Source organism: Desmodus rotundus, chromosome 6 (assembly GCF_022682495.2).
Source record: "Desmodus rotundus isolate HL8 chromosome 6, HLdesRot8A.1, whole genome shotgun sequence".
NCBI lineage: Eukaryota > Metazoa > Chordata > Mammalia > Chiroptera > Phyllostomidae > Desmodus > Desmodus rotundus.
Genome location: NC_071392.1, coordinates 3,892,416 through 3,908,837, shown reverse-complemented (window position 1 = coordinate 3,908,837; position 16,422 = coordinate 3,892,416). Strand labels below are relative to the sequence as shown.

The following is a 16,422-nucleotide window of genomic DNA, read 5'->3' as shown; positions in this document are numbered from 1 at the left end:
ATTAATAGATGAAGAAACTGAGGCTCTGGGAGATTAAGCAGTAAGTCCGAGACCACAGAGCTGGTGAACGGAAGGGGTGCAAGTCCCATCCCGTTGCTTGGGTCTACGGCCACGGTCTGTTCCCTCAGTAATGCTGACGGCTTACTGAGTGCAGGGCACTGCACACAGTGGTCTTGGCTGTAATGGGAGAAATATAAGATGCAGTGCCCACTCCAAAGAAACTTCAAACTGAGACATTTAAAACTAAAAAATAGTGAGAGACAAAATATGATACTCAAAACGATGGTCCCTTAGAGGACATAACCAACAACTAAATTACACGGATTTGATTTGTTATAAAAACTAAGAGGAAGTGAGGGCTTTAACTTGGAACACTCTAATTTCATTCCTTCCCTTTCCTGCCTCCCTCCAGCTGACCTTGAACTGTGTTCTCACTACGCACGAGACCCTCAGCACGGCAGCCACAAACACGAGCATGAAATGTCACTCTAGGAAGTTCAACGTAAAGGAAATCCTCTACAAAAACGTAATTTACTTCAACCGGTGGAAGGAGGCAGAGATAATCCAAACAGTTCAATGATTAGGGAGGAACTGAAAGGGGTATTAAGAACAGCTTTCTCCATCACACACAAGCCCTCATGAATTTCCGGACGATTGTTCCCAGCGTGTCTCAGATACAGCAAGTCTCGGGTCAAGGACATCCCCCTGTAAATACTGCAGGCTGGGAAAGCTACCCCCAAAGAGGCAGGGTCCTCTGAAAAGGAGTCTGATATCTCCCATAGGTGTCTCTTCTAGGGACGTTATGGTAAGATGCACCCCTGTGTCCACTGTGGCGTTATTTACACCCTCAACTGTGAAGATCTGGAAGCAGCCCGAGTGTCCATGAGTAGAAGAGTGGACAAAACAACTGTGGGACATGTACACAGTGGAATTCTACTCGGCCATAAGGAAAGGAGAAATGTTACCCTTTGCGGCAGCACAGATGGACCTGGAGAGCGTTATGCTGAGTGCAATAAGCCAGTCAGAGAAAGACAAACACCATATGATCTCACTCATATGTGGAATCTAATGAACAAACTGAACTAACAAGCAAAACAGAGGCAGACTCATAGATGGAGAAGTGATGACAGCTAGTGGGGAGGGGGAGGCTAGGGGGTGGAGGGACTGAGCAAAAGGGACAAAGGACTCACGGACAACAGCGTGGTGGCTGCGGGGTGGGGCGGGGGCCTAAGGGGCCTAAATGATAGTGGGAAAAAATAAGATTAAAAAAATTGAAAAAAAATATCTTTTAAAACTTATAACAGCTTAAGGTAAACATCATTCAAATAACCAAGGTTTTATTTTCATTTAAAATATTTGTTTATTTTTTGGTCACAAAGTGTTTCTTGTAGAAATTTGGAATATATTTAAACAATACAAAGGAAAAAAAGTCACCTCTACTCTCTCCAGAGAAATACATTTTGATGGTTATATATCCTTTTTATGTATATATTATAGTTGAAAACCTTGTTTAAAAAAAAAGCCACAGCAATAACTAGAATCGCACTGGGGCCGTGGCTTTTGAAAGCCCTCCCCAACCACCTTCTTCTCTGATTTCTGGTTTTTAGAGAGCTTCAGTCAGGTCGAGAATTAGGTCTATTTTATGCAAGTATTGAGAATACTAGGCAGATTGCACCAGATGTGAGGAACCCAGATGCCCAGAAAATAATCGGGGTATTCCAAGTTGAAGGCCTCACTACTTCTTGGTTTTTATAACAAACAAGAAGTTGGGGTGACACTGTGCTGGGCAATACGCTCGAGTGTTTCGGGTTTGTCACAGGCCTCAGCACTGAGAGCCAACTGGGGCGTGGGAGGGCTAGGCCCCAGCTGGAGGCCAGGGAGGCCCATTCGGGCGTCTGATGGGGGCGGGGGACCCGTACATCGATGAGCCAGGACTGGACACAGCTAGTCACAGCCTTGTCCTGAATCACAGCAGATAATCGTGCACGGCCTGCAAGCATTTCACCAGACTGGGCAAAAGTACGGAGAGGGTCCTGGGAACCACGGAATCACAGGGAGGCGAAGCCAGTGCCACCCACACCTACCAGGCGGTAGAGCTCAGTGATGCTGACGTCCTCCGGGTCCACCATGGCGTACTCCTTCCGGGGCACCAGGTCCAGGCCCAGCTGTCTGGAACACAAATGGCAAAGTCTGTGAAAACAGTCACCTTCAGGGACTACGTTAACAATCGTTACTGTTTACTATGTTGTCTTGGAACGAGACACAGCAGCCACCAGGCTTTCCCACCCATGTGTCTTACGTGGTGCTACTTGTTCCCATGGTTGGGATGGCCCCCGTATCCAGGCTGGGCCCCAGGCAGGAGCAGAGACACAGAAGATGATGAGGGGCAGGCAAATTAGGGGGTGGGGGACTGGCACTGTCAGCAGGGGGATTCTGCCGCTGGGGACCTCAGTGTTCCACAGAGAGAGCCCTGAGCACCCCACAGAGTCCCACCACAGAAACCCTTCCACAGTGGACAGGGCGGCGGGGGGAGTCGGAGCAAGACATGACTTCACTCCAGGGATGAGAGTTGCAGAGGGGAGGTCTGGCCTGTGGGATGTAACCGGGCACCGAAATACCTCGTGCCGTTCGGAGCTAACTCATTTCTAACAGGACCCTCGGGCACAAGGTATTTCGGGCACGGGGCTCCACCATTTCTCCAGCCCGGCCCATGCCTGGGCTGCCCCCACTCCGTCCCTGCCGTGGGTGCCCTGGAGAAACTCAGGGGAGGCAGGGACGGAGTGGGGGCAGCCCAGGCATGGGCCGGGCCGGAGAAATGGTAGAGCCCCGTGTCAGGTGTCACTGTGGCCGACGCGTGGCTCGCGGTGCTGAGACATTTTCTAAGGCAGTTCTGTCCACCCCCGGGGGATCGAGTGGAGTAGCGGGTTTGGGATGTCTCACCTCCAACCGGGGGACCTGCCCGTCTCCCTCGGGGGGCCTAGACTCCTCCCTAGGACACGCACACAGCGCTGCTGCTCTCGCTACTACATCATTTTCCTCATCTCCTTAACCACCCATGACCAGCCCACGGGTTCCGTGATGCCTTTGTCATGCCCTGCACAGCGAGGCCAAGACACCGGCTCTCTGCGAGGTGACCCTCAACTTCCCAGGCTCCTCCTCTGCACCCCTTTCATACTGTAACCCTGTCTAACGCAGAAGGCTTCCCACACCTCCCAACGCAGCCGCCGCTTCCTCGCTTCTGTGCATGTTTCTACTTCCCGAGGTTCTCTGCCCTCACCGGAAACCTCATCAGAGGCATTGTAAATAGAACTGATTCATTCAGTGCCTGCGTCAGCCAGGCACTGCCCAGCCGCCCCGAGGAGTGCTTGTTCTTAAGGAGATGAGGAGACCGTGGCCTTCCTAATGGCAGAAACTGTCTTTCAGATACCAAAATAGTCTCTAAATTTCCGTCAATTATGATTCTGCTTGAGAAGCTTAACAACCATTTGTTTTCAAAATACCCACATCTCCCAGGGATGGACTCCTCTGTGTCCTCCAAAAAGCTACTGCGGAAGCCCAACCCCGTACCTGGGGAGAGGGACTGTAAGGAGGTGATGAGGATAGGTGAGGCCTAAGGATGGCCCGAACCCCACAGGACTGGTGTCCTAAGAAGTGACAGAGACATCAGGGATGTCTCTCTCTCTCTGTGCGAGCCCAGAGGAAAGGCCACGCGAGGACAGTGAGAAAACGGTCCCCTGCGAGCCAATAAGCGGGTCCCTACCAGAAATCAGATTTGCTGGTGCCTCGGTCATGGACTTCCAGCCTCCAGACCCGTGAGAAGTCAACGTCTGTTGTTTCAGCCGCCCCGTCTGCCGTATGGTGTCACAGCAGCCAGAGCAGACTGGCATGGCCCCAGGGGTCCTGGGGGGTCCGGTCCCCACTCTCCCTCCCTCCCAAGGGAAGCCACTGGGCTGCAACTTAAGACATAACTTGACACAGGGTCAGTGATGCTGAGGGAAGATTACCTAGCAACGGAGAGAGGGCACACGCGGCCATGGCCTCTGCCTTCCGAGAGGGGCCTACCCATGTTGCCTTCTGGTTGGCACAGGGGGGACGGGGCTGACACAGTCTGGTCTCAGACCATCTCCTCCCCCACAGCCATACCTGGCTGCTCACAGATAGGCAGCTGACCTACGGACTGGCTGGCAGCTCATGGTGGCAGGTATGAACTGCTCAGTGTGGAAGGGAACAGCAGATTGGCTCTCAGTGAGCTTCCGTCTTTGAGAATTTAAATCTGGGAATTCAAACAGCATCAGCCTTGTGGCAAAAGGAAGCGAAGCTGCGCAGGGCAGCTGGCTCATATCACCTCGGAACCCGTGGGTCAAGATCACCTCCAGCTACAGAGGTTCCGAAGCAGAAGTGGGCTCCAGAACCTTCCTGGGCTGTGGGGCCCAGGAGCAGATACTTTCCTCCCCTACAGCCCTGATTGTTGGCTGCTGGCTTCCTGGACTCCCAGCTGTGTGAAGGGAGTTTTATCTGTTTCCACTTTGTTAGTTCCCGGGTATATCTGGAAGATAACCTCCCGCTGGTAGAGGTCTCTAGGCTCACAGAGCAGAGCTTTAAAAAGACAGTGAAGAAATGAGGTGAACAGGAAGCGGGCAGGTGGATGGGGGGCAGGCACACAGGATTCCGGAAGCCCCTGGGGATGGGGGGGAGGGGAGGGTCAAGTTTTGCATCCACGCAGCCACTAAACTGCTCTGGGAAGCCAGGCGGGAAGGAGGAACACATTCTCTGCCCCACACACTCCTACTGGGAAAGTCAAAGGCCAGCAGAGGAGTCCCAGGGAGCAGACACAGGTCCCACTCAAGCAGGGACTCCTGCTGAGGCTCCCAGGACAGAAAACTTCTTCACCCAGCCCCGCGAGGGAACAGGTGGATCGACAACCCCTCCTCGCACGCTCCCCTTACCCAGAGGGCGTGGCTTCGCCACTCAGCAGTCTGCCAATCAACCTGAGGCTGAACTCGTTCCTGACTTATGCACCCACAGGTCCGCGTGCTGACGGATCCTTTCAGGGCCATCAGCTCTAGTTTAATATGTGAGAGAATTGCCCGGACCTGCTTTCCACTGATCGCTCTTCAATGAGGAAGCCAACACTTCAGGAATAAGACCCATGCACCATCTGTGTGCGGCAAGTCATCTTTCAACCAAAAGTCACAGAAATTCCGAGAGAACAGGGTGAGACCCAGGAAACGCACGGCTTTGAGGGTGACCTAGATGTATCCCATCGCCCGTGCTCACGCGCCGACGTTTTACCAACTTGCCGTAACTGGGCCACAGCAGCGCCCAAAGCGCAGGCTAGAACGGGCGAGTCAAAACGGAGTCAGGGTTTGGTCACAGACGCCTTCCTCCTTCCCCTCCTCCTGGGCCCCCCTTCCTGACACTGGAAAAGGGTCGTGCTGCCCGCTCCCTGTTTCTCGGTGTTTCGATAAGCAAACTTCCTCCAACTTTCATTCTATTTGCAAACGGGGTCTTCTAGATGGGGACCAGCACCATGACTAGGAGCCAGTACAATTTGGTGGAAACTCAGTTTTTCCAAAATAAAAAAAGGAGCACATGGAAGACAGAGCCACACAGGGCACACTCAGATTCCTTCAGACCCACCGGTGACCCCCAGCAAGACTGGGGGCTCCAGGCAGACGCCTGGCAGACTTTCTCTCCAGGACTGGGAAATGTCGCGTGTGAATCACACGGCCCTGCAGCAAACAGGCCCTGGGGCCCCACGGAATCCAGCCTACTCAGCCTACTCCCTCTACAGGTGAACACACTGAAGTCCGCAGGGGCTCGGGGAGGTGCCTCGAGCCCTAAAAGAGCCGGTTCCTAAAGAATCATCATGGGGCCACCACACCCCTGGACATGTTTTTCATCCCCGCCCCCCACCCCAAGGAAGGAATTGCCCAGATAAACAAACAAGGGCCACTCTGCTGACCGTCTGCAAAAGGATAACGTGTCTCACTCCACAAAGCGCCAGGAGTAGTGGGGGTGCCATGGAGGTTTACAAGGTTCGACTAGCCCACAGGGGCTGACGTGAGTGCATGAGGTGAGTCGTGGCTGAGGAGGGCCCACCAGAAAGTCACAAGTCTGCAGGAACCAAACGTACAGCACCTTCCCACGGGCAGGGGAGGAGCTCTCTGCCTTCCAGTTGTCTTTTCCGGGTTCTAGAAGCAGCCAATTCCCTTACGGTGTGCCTCCTGCCACTTCCCTTCGCCATCTGCACTTCTTTTACTCCGTCACTCTAAGATCTCTGAGAGTCCAAATAGCAAAGGGAGGTTTAGAAGAGGAAAGGAGGGTGATAATGAGGAACCTTTAACTCCCTTAAAGTTAGAGCTAGACAAGCTCAGGATTGGAGTCAGAGCTGGCTTTTTCTCGTTTTCTGGCTTTTTCTCCCACATATTAGCAATCATCCTCACTTAGCACAGCATCAGCCTCCATCAGAGCTCTAAGTGAGGAGATATACTATTTCACTTGCCTGTTACTATGGTCACTTAAGTTTTATTTAAGAGTAAATCTCGGTCAAGAGCAGCTTCTGGTTCTGCCAAGCAGCTCCTCAAAGAGGCTGATCTGCGTGCAAGAGGAGTGGTGGCTGTAAGGAGGGGCCCTGCAGGCACACTCTCCCCCGGAGCCGTGGACTTCAGTGTCCCCTGCAGACTGACTACAACACAGAGGGGTGCATGTTCGAAGGAACTACATTGGCCAAACCCAAAGCCCACCTGAAACCCAGACTGGTCTGGTGGGAGCCATGTCTAACATGCATGTGAGCAGTTCATGCTCACAAGCACGGGCCGCATCAGGCCTCACAAGGACTAGCGAGGAAACAGCAGCCCTGCCCCACCCCGACCAGTCCTGGGGGTTGTGGTTCTCGGCTACATCAATGACAGTTTGTACTAAACCCCCAAAAGGGGACAACTGGAAAAGCCCCATATAGTGTCTTCCGGAGATAACGCCACACGTCAGCTCATGCCCGTGCCTGCGGTGTTCACCCCCTGCCCCCCCTAGACGACACCTGCGGTGGCCGGTACTCACTCGTTGCCCCAGTCAAGGCGGGCGGTGATGTGGCGCTTCACGTCCCTCATCCGGTCGTGGGTCAGATGGCCCACCAGCACCTGCCGCCGCAGGTCCAGGATCTCATTCATGATGTGCCACAGCCGGTGGAAGAGGTCGCCTTCGTTTCTCTGGGAAACATGCAAACGAGCAGCCTCAGCAGCCGGTCCCAGCGTGGCCACAGAGGAAAGGCGGGGTGGGGCACGTCCTATGTGCTTGCCTCTCTGGGGACAGATTCTTCCTTGGTAGACCCTGGCCACCTGTCCGTAAACACGCTCACCGCTCCGTCCACCGGCACTCTGTCTGGTGACACTGCGTCCCTCCCCAGGAGGCCAGCGCCCTTCTGAGACTGGCCCGCACAGGCACTGCGTCCGCGTCCCCACTGTGCACACCTGCGGCTCCACCCGGTCTCCGGGCTGCCCCCCTCCCCGTGGAGCAGAAATGCAGTTGGGAGACTTTGAGTGGTTCAGAGACTGGGGAAGTGCCCCTTTGCCTACATGCAAACGGCACGCGTTCTGGAGCAGCAGACAGGCCCAGATCTACACGCAGGCCCGACCCGGAGCACGAGGCCCCGGACAGACCGTCTCTGGTGAGATCTGAGCGGCAGACTGCTTGGCAGAGATGGATAAACTCCCCACTAAAGGCCTGCGCAGATCACTCGGTAAAAGACGGCTGCTGTACTTCCCCTAAGCTTTTTGTGGTTTTATCACTGATATATTAGGTGACATTTTAAAGGGCATTACTTAGGCCTTCACCAACGTTACTCAGTAGAGCAACCGGCATTTCTCAAGCAGTTTCCATGTGCTCTGATGCTCAGTGTCGTCCTATGAAGTCGGTCTCTCTTGCTGCTTAGGACTTACGAGATGTAACTGGCCTCATCAAACACCTTCCGGTGGAGAAGCAAGGCACCTTACAATTGCTGAAGAACAGCGTGGGCAGCACCTCAGTCCACTCCAGCACAGTGACCTTAAACTAAATCGTCCCACAGAACACGTACACCAGGAAGACAGAACCCAGAAGGTCCAACGCAGCCAAGTCAGCCTCCTTCTCCAGGTCAAAAATCTGGCATCTCCCGGGTAAACTTTATATTTGTTCCCCATATAACTGACTACCATTCCAGTGCCCAGGGAAATTGTAAATAATTCCATCTCCACTGCCCAGAATAGTAGGCAGTAAGGAGGGTACTCCTAGAGCTTACAACACAAGATTTTCAAGCCCATGTAGTATGTCCCCAGAATAGATGCTCGACACCTCAAAAGCAGGAAAAAATAGCTAGAAAAGGCAGAATCAAGAGGAAATGCAACTTTGTTCCCCACACACAGGGGAAGTGCTGGCCTAGGTCACTGAGTAGAAAACACACTATCGTTATTTTTAACCATCTCATGCTGGGTGTCGGGAGGCAGCAATTTGAACATTTCCAATAGTTTCATTTTCCATGTCACCAGCATGCAAGATGTTATTTTAAGTAAAATAAAACTTGGATTTGATATTCATTCCAACATAGTATTTTTTAATCTCCGAAGGAGGCCTTCGTCCCTTCGGCAGCATCCTGCCCAGAGCTCAGTGACCTTGACCTTGCATTGACCAGACTCTGGCCCAGCAGGGCCTCGGGGGTTTCCTTTGAGACTGTCCCGTGGACACTACCCCTGGGTCCTAACGCCACGGGGCCTGGTCAGATGAACCCCAAACCGAAAGGGTTTGTCTTAGGGACTTTTTAAGATTCTCTTGCCTCAGTCAAATATCTGACTGCATTTTATGTGGAACAAACCATAAAAACTGTCCCTCTGTGCCCACGTCCCTCATTAACTTGGACTGACTCTTTGGCAGACTTTTCAAATCTGTCAGGATAAGAACACCTTTGTATTTTGAACACATCTCTCCAAATGATTAAGCTGTTCTATACCTTCCTTTGAAAATAATAAAAGAATTTAGCATCCCCAAATTTCCACATATCCAGGGGTTACCGGTGGGGGCTCTACCACGTCAGAATTCCAGCCCAGCCTCCTTCCGGCGACGTGGCCCAGACCATGCTCTCGGCTCACCGCCTCCCGTCCCTCACGGTGAGCTGGGGTCGTCAGAGTCATTCTTGCCTCCAGTGGTGGTAGGGGAGGTAAGATACTGCAGACAGAGTACTCCCCATGGCACTCAGTGAGTGTGATTCCTTCTAGTAAGCAAATAAATACCCGCACAGATGCCCCCAGAATATTGCACCCTGTTTTTTATTCAATTTATGGTACATTTAGAAAATTCTTATTGATTCTGGGTAAGTAGTCTAACACTTTCAGTACAAGTGAATCATATAGCAAATTAAAATACAATAAAATACCACCACTGTGAAAATTATGTTGAAAATAAGTCTATTTCTCCCTTAAATTTAAATATTTTCAGAAAGCTTGACACTAGTTCCCTATAAAACATCCTCTTTGGGTAGATGTCAGACAAAGGATCTCTTAGGTTCCTAGGGCAGGAGAAGAACTTGCAGGCCCTTGTGTGGTGCACTCGGGGGCCGAGCACACGCAGGCTGTCCCTTACGCTCGGTGTCCTTGACTCCCAGAGGGATACTAAGGACACAGAGCAGCTGTTCCAACACTGGTCCCTGCTTCCTCTCATTCAGCTTTTCTTTTTCTTTTTTTAAAGATTTTATTTATTTATTTTTAGAGGGGAAGGGAGGGAGAAAATGAGGGAGAGAGGCATCTATGTGTGGTTGCCTCTTACGCACCCCCTACTGGGAACCTGACCCACAACCCAGGCCTGTACCCGGACTGGGAATCGAACCGGTGACCCTTTGGTTCAGTTCTCAGGCTGGCACTCAGTCCACTGAGCCACACCAGCCAGGGCCCCCTTCAGCTATTTCTCAAAGCAATTCTCTACCAAAAGAATCATGCCTTCGGGAGGGGACCTACCACATAGAGCTGTTTCCACATGGCTCCCCAGTCTCTCAGCGTCGATGTCATTTCTGTGATAACAGAGTCTTCAGTGGGAATGATCATTTCAAATTGTCTGTGAAATTAAAAAAGAAAAACGAAGTACTTATGCAAATACCAGGGACAACCCCTGTCTTTGGAATACCCTAAAAGATAAACTAGGAAAGGAAGCCACCTCTCTACTCTGGGTTCTGCACACAGGGACCGGGGCTGGCTCTGAACTGGAGTGCCGCACGCCCTGTGGGTTACGGCAGTGCTATCCCAAAGTGACCAGCCACGCCACCCAGACGGAGTTGAGGAGGGTGGTGACAAAGCAGTAACACCAGAAGAGTTTGGCTCCGGCCACAGCTGGACCATGAAGCAGCAGCTTGTTTAAGCTCTCCAGGCCCCCAAGCCCTCGCCTGTAATGTGAGGCCACCAGGCTTGCCTTCCTGGGACAGGGCTCTTGCTTTCCATAGCTCGCAACCCCAGGCCCCTGGAGGTGTGACACGCTTGGGTCACCAGTCCGGATCTGATGGCTGCGAATGTCCCAACTCTCAGGAGACACCAGCCACTGACTAATGCTCCCTGGATGTCATTACCACTTCATTTTCATTGTCTGTAAACAGGGCCCTGGGAAATGACGTCACCTGTTAGTGATGTTGTCTTGCACTGTCAAACTTACTAAGGGCTTTGAGTATCCGACATAAAATGTCTCTATGGTCAGGGCAATGTATTCTCCTATCTCTTCTCTATAAACCAGCAACTACACTTGGAAAATACTCAGCCCAGTATCTAGTAAGGTGGGGTCCCACTGTTGAGCAGATACTTAAAGAGATTGGGGGTGGAGAACAAGAAGACTTAATTTGTTCTCTGGGCCTTTAATAACCGTTTTCTTCAACTCAAGTTTCTTTTCTCAAATTCTTTCGGTTTTTATGCACGTTAAAATGGTTAAGTGGTTATTATTACTGCTTCTCAAAAGAATGCTACCGACTATATTGATGAGGATTATTTTCTTCATTTGCGTTTTTTTCCAAGGATAACACCTACTACTTAGAAGGTAACAGCATATTAAGCTCTGAACCAGGAAAGTGGCTTCTTAGCATGAGGCTCACTAACGCTCTGCAGTTCCCTTTTCCGTTATATCCAAAGAGGGTATGTCCAGCTTCTGTCGAGTCTTTACGGGAACTGAGATCCTGCCTGGATTTCTTCCCCAGCAGAGCCTCAGCTCCTCACTCCACGCTGCTGCTAAAATACTTGCCCTGTGACTATTTCCCTCCCTCCTGGAGCTTACGCACAGCTGAAAAGGTAAAGCTAGAAGGAAAGTAAACAACAATACGTGAACTGTGACACACACAGACTTGTCATCAAGTCTGCAGATGACATTCTCAAGTGGCTATGCATTCACTCTGCTTTTGAAGTAGCTGGTGCGATTTCACTGGTGACTCTTTGGAGGTGGAGGTGATAAAAACGATCAGATGCAAGCTCAAGGAGGGAACAGCAAATTTAAAGGAACATGCCACAGCCCACTTCACATTCAGAAGTGGCACGGCCTGTGCAGGAATGAACAGTCCAGATGGAGCCTCACCGTTCACAACCTCTAATGCAATGTAAGGACCCCCCCTCTGTCCTACAACCCTCCACGACCCAGGCAAGAGCGTGAAGGCAATTCAGTCTGCGGGAAGTTGATTTAGGTTTGTTCAACCAAAATGTAAATTTTCCAGAAGCACAAAATTGCCGTTTTAGGGGAGGCAGCTATTTCCGGTTAATTATACCAAAACCAAAAGCAGGCTCCGCAGAGCCTGTCATTAGCAGCTGGCCCTGGGATGAGGCTCTGTCCGGCGGTTCAGAGATACTCTCTGTGGCTACTTCACCCTGGAGGCCCATCGGGCTGCTAGTCCCCTGAGAAGGAGGTGGGGGACACCTACACCCCACGAGGGCCCTCTCCAGGGAAGCAACCAACTGGGGAGACTGCTCTTCTCTGTTTTCAGGCTCAAGTTTTGCTTCCTGTTGACAGTCCTAGAATCTAGGGTCTCGATGCCAACATTTTTTTTTTTTTTAAGAAAATAAATTTTGGTTCTACCCCAAAGGTCTCTTGTACAATGTCTTCCATGGTCACAGTGGATGAAGGGGCTGGGTGGCCCTTTGCTCTGTAAAACTGTGGGGTCAGGGTGGGGTTTGAGACAAAGGTAGCAAAGCATCCTGGCTACACTGGTTGCCCGGGGGCCCCCATTACGGGCCCAGGTAGAGACCTTGGGGTTTCCGCGTCACCCAGCCCAGATGGCTGGGGCGACAGGTCACAAGGAACAGCAAGCCTGTGGCTGGCGTGTTCTGCGGACTGTCCTTTGGTGACTGCAGGGGGGCCGGACAGTGTCCCACCACGCCTGGGGGAGAATGCCCAAAGGACTAGTCACTCGTCTGGACTCACCCCTGGTGGATTAGAGCTACACAACATTTCTGATGAACACATTTATTACCCGAGAAGGAGCAGTGGTAATTATCAGTGCGGGTACTAGAATTACGGTTTTCATCTACCGTGCTGAGTGATGACTACTATTACTCACTAGCAACAATAATACTGTTTCAAGTAGTGAAGACATCTAGTATAAGAGTCTCCAAAACTCTAAGTTTAATCCATCCAGGGAACACAACCATACCACAGACTCTCAGTCAGGTGAGGAAGTTACTGCAGGAACTAAGATTTAATCCTCTGCCGTTATAGAGAGTGGATATCAGCATCACCCATTTGAACAGCATCCTTGGAATTCTTTTGGTAAACCTCAAGCTTGAAGGTCTCATTTACCATGCTGTATAATGTGCTTTCAAAATTCAGAAAAGTTGCTATTTTTTGCTATTTGAGGGAAAATATAATTTTTATGGCTGAACCTATATTCTTTCTTTGGTCATAAAATAAAAAATATTCAACAATCCAGTGCATATTCTTTGTGACACTGGCGGCTAACATTTCAGCCCAAATCCACGGCCCTTATGCTGATCCGCCCGTGTTAGCCACTTCAATGAGCTGGTGATGCGGCTTTATTCTGGGCTATTTTATCTGACTGATCTGTGATCCCGACACCTGCCTCGAGCCCTTTGAAAACAGACTGGAGAAACGTTTAAAATGTATGAAAAATCCTAGGCGATCAATGTACTCAACTGAGAAAAATATCACAGAAATGATGTCCTCTGAAGTAGAATAATGCCTTTGTGAAGGGGTCACCCAAGGATAGGGCACCATCTCCAAGCAGAGAGACAGACTTCGCTGCTTACAATCAGTGGTGAACCCAGGACATTCCTGGGGTTTGGGACGTGACTCAGCATTCGATGGGTCTGACCACCACGCTTCCCTACAGCAGAAACCAAGGAGAACCAGCCCCTGCTTCAGGCTGGGCTGCTGCCATGCTGTGTGGGCAGCGAGGAGCCTCCACGGTGCCCTATACACCGCCGCCGCCCGCAGACGTGGCTCTTCATTTCCTCTGCCGGCTGCTGAGTGCTGAGTGCAACCCGACTTTATCCAACAGCACCGACGATGGTATAATCTTTCGTTGTTCATCAGTCAAGATAATTACCAAGCTTTTCAGGTTTCAGAATAAGCGATGGTTCTGTGAAAATCCCCCAACTATTAATAAAACTCATTCCTTACCCTTTGTTCTTCACAAAGGCATTTTTCAAGTGGACGTAGCTGGAAGGAAAGATACCCTGGAAGAGAAAAACAGGGAGGTTGCAGTGCGAGCAGTCTGTCAAGGCCAAGTTCGGTTCACAAGTCACATGTGTGAAACACAGCCTACAACTTAACACTATCAGGACTAGGCGCAAACAACATCTCTACCACATTCCAGAGGCTAAACCTCCTACAGCCCGTGTTCGTTCCTTTCCTCTTCTACCCCCACTAGCTTACAGATGTAAGACTCTCTGAAACAAGCATAATAAAAAATTAAGGGGTTAGCGAAAGAACATACATGCAGAACCCACAGACACAGACAACAGAGCAGGGATGGCCAGAGGGAGGGAGTGGGGGGAGGGCAAAGGCAAGGAAGATGGACATCTGTGATAGGGTGAACAATAAAAAGGAAGTAAAAAAATAAGATCTCACTCAAAAATATATTTTTATAAGACAGAAATTTTAAAATTTTTCCAGGAATTCTGCCTAGAAAGCATGTTATATCAAATAAGATTTTTTAAATAATATCGCATGGTTTTGAAAAAAGGTCATTCTTTTTGTTTGTTTTGGGTGTTTTCTTCTCTCCAAAGCACTCATGTGTGTATTTAATATTATACACTAAAAAAAAATACCAATGTGAATTTGGACACAACATGTATATTAAGTGCTACAGATCTTTAATGAGAACGTAGCAGTAATTAATCACCAGGCTGCCATTCCCATGGAACAAAAATTAAACAAAAGGAGCCACACTGGCTTAAAGCTTTTTATTGTCGGGAAAAGACAGGGCAAGAAAATTGTGCTTTTGTGCTCAATGGGACATTGAAAGAGACGACATTAAAAAGATGAACATCAATTTTATTGTCCATTAAATGACAATACCCTCTGAATGATTTCTTATGTATAATCAAATGACAAATTCAATTAAATATTTAGAAAAACAAATGTCATTTGAATACATTATCACCGTTGTGGATCCAAGGAAAACATAAAATTTAATAAGCTAATTCTGTATATACAAAACAATGGTAAAGAGGTATATAGATTAAAAAATACTTTTTTTCTTCAAAATTTAAATTTGCCTCAATATGGTAAGATTAATAGAGTAATTACAATTAATAAAGATAAATTCAGAATTTGGAGGAAGAAGAATGACAGAAATAATAAGTCTAATAGATTTTTTTCTCAAACAAGTTCTAAATGGATAATTAAATACTGAAGCTATATTTGCATGTGAGTAGCAGATGTCCAGAAATAACTTTAAATGAGGGCTACAGTATTAAAAAAAATTAAATATGTATACTCTTTGGTCCCTCAGGCTTTCCTTTAAAATGACCTAACATAAATAAAATAAAGTAATTAAATAAACAAAGTTGTATTATCCAGAAAAAGGTTAAAAGGCAGAAAGACAGGCAAAAGAAAAATTACACAATTTCTTATCTAAATCCCCCAAAAGTCATAATTTAACCAAAAAAGGGAATGGCAGATAAGAAAATATTGGAGAATGTGGGAAGTATGGGGGAAGGCTGGGGAGATTAAAATAAAGTGGAAAAATATAGACATAGGGAAAAACTAGTGTCAAAACCACTAGCTATACTATGAAAGGTAAAACAGAAATCATACAGCTATAATTCCTAAAGATTTATACAAGGAGATGAAGGACAATGGGTCCTAGCTGCCAACTGGAATAGGAGAAAGATGAGCCGTTCCACGGTGGTTTTCCCCGCTTCAGCCGCCAAAACCCAAAGGACTGTTAACACAACGCTGAGATAAACCACCCTCCCCAGCCCAATACTCTACAAATGATACCACGGAAAAGATTAAATACCTCAATTCAGTATTTCTTTTGAAATACATATTTCCCTTGCCTGAAGTTTAATTTTGCCCTCTGAAAAACTAACGCTTCAAAAAGATTGTTTATGTATAATGAGCTTATTAAGGTCTTCTCAGTACAAATTCCCAGAGCTACACAGGATGACCGTTTGAGCAGAACATCTTAACTGTAATCCGAGTTCAAAGGAATTCCCAAAATTATGAAGATCCGTGTTGCTATTTGGCATTTCAAGTCAGAGTCCCAACTGTAATTTCAACTGGATAATGAAAGGAAGTGAAATAACTTTTTAAAAATCCCACAATTGTGGTTAGAAATAATAATTTTTTTACCTTGAGATTTGGGTTTTTTAAGGCAAATCCTCTGTACCAGCCTGTGAAGAAATAATCACAGTCATCCTTAAAGAAACCATTGTGATATTTCAAAGAAAAGAAACGAGTACAAATCAATCTGTTCTTTGCTATGTCTCAGGGAAATTCAAGAATCTGCACAAGACTTAATATATTTCCAAAATCTCTTTGCCTGGACACAAAGCCCCGTCTCTGCCACCAAAGTCGAACGGTTGGCCAGCAGGGACGAAGTGAGTCTGCATGTCCTTCAGGCCGCTGCCTTGGGCTGGAGTCCGTCTCCAGAAGCAGGTGTTGAGAGAAGCACAGGGAATACAGCTGGTGATGCTGCAGTGACTGTGTATGGGGCCAGGTGGGTGCTGGAAACGTCTTGGTAAAGTACACGATTGTCTAGCCACTATGCTGCATAACTGAAACCAATACAAAATAAGATCTAAAAAAAAAGAGGAAGAGTGAAGCCAAGTCTCATTCACGAAGAGAATGAACGGGCACTCTCTTTCATCAGCTCAGCGACCGACCAGCCAAGGGCACCAACGCTTTAATTCTGTAGAAGGCCTGTTACTGAACCTCCCGGCAACGCTGAATCAGCATCACGGCATTGCC

General features: G+C 48.8%; 1 protein-coding gene across 2 annotated transcripts in view; it reads right to left on the bottom strand.

The window, feature by feature from the left end:
- Window positions 1–16,422, bottom strand: part of DOCK4 (dedicator of cytokinesis 4) — a 318,642-nt gene that overhangs the window by 154,450 nt on the left and 147,770 nt on the right. For both annotated transcript variants that reach the window (XM_045197367.2, XM_045197368.2), the window contains exons 3-7: window positions 15,805–15,845; window positions 13,624–13,679; window positions 9,981–10,077; window positions 7,060–7,208; window positions 2,085–2,169 (exon numbers count right to left, since the gene is read on the bottom strand). In XM_045197367.2, the coding sequence (XP_045053302.2) occupies window positions 2,085–2,169; window positions 7,060–7,208; window positions 9,981–10,077; window positions 13,624–13,679; window positions 15,805–15,845 (428 nt within the window). The remainder of the gene's footprint in view (window positions 1–2,084; window positions 2,170–7,059; window positions 7,209–9,980; window positions 10,078–13,623; window positions 13,680–15,804; window positions 15,846–16,422) is intronic.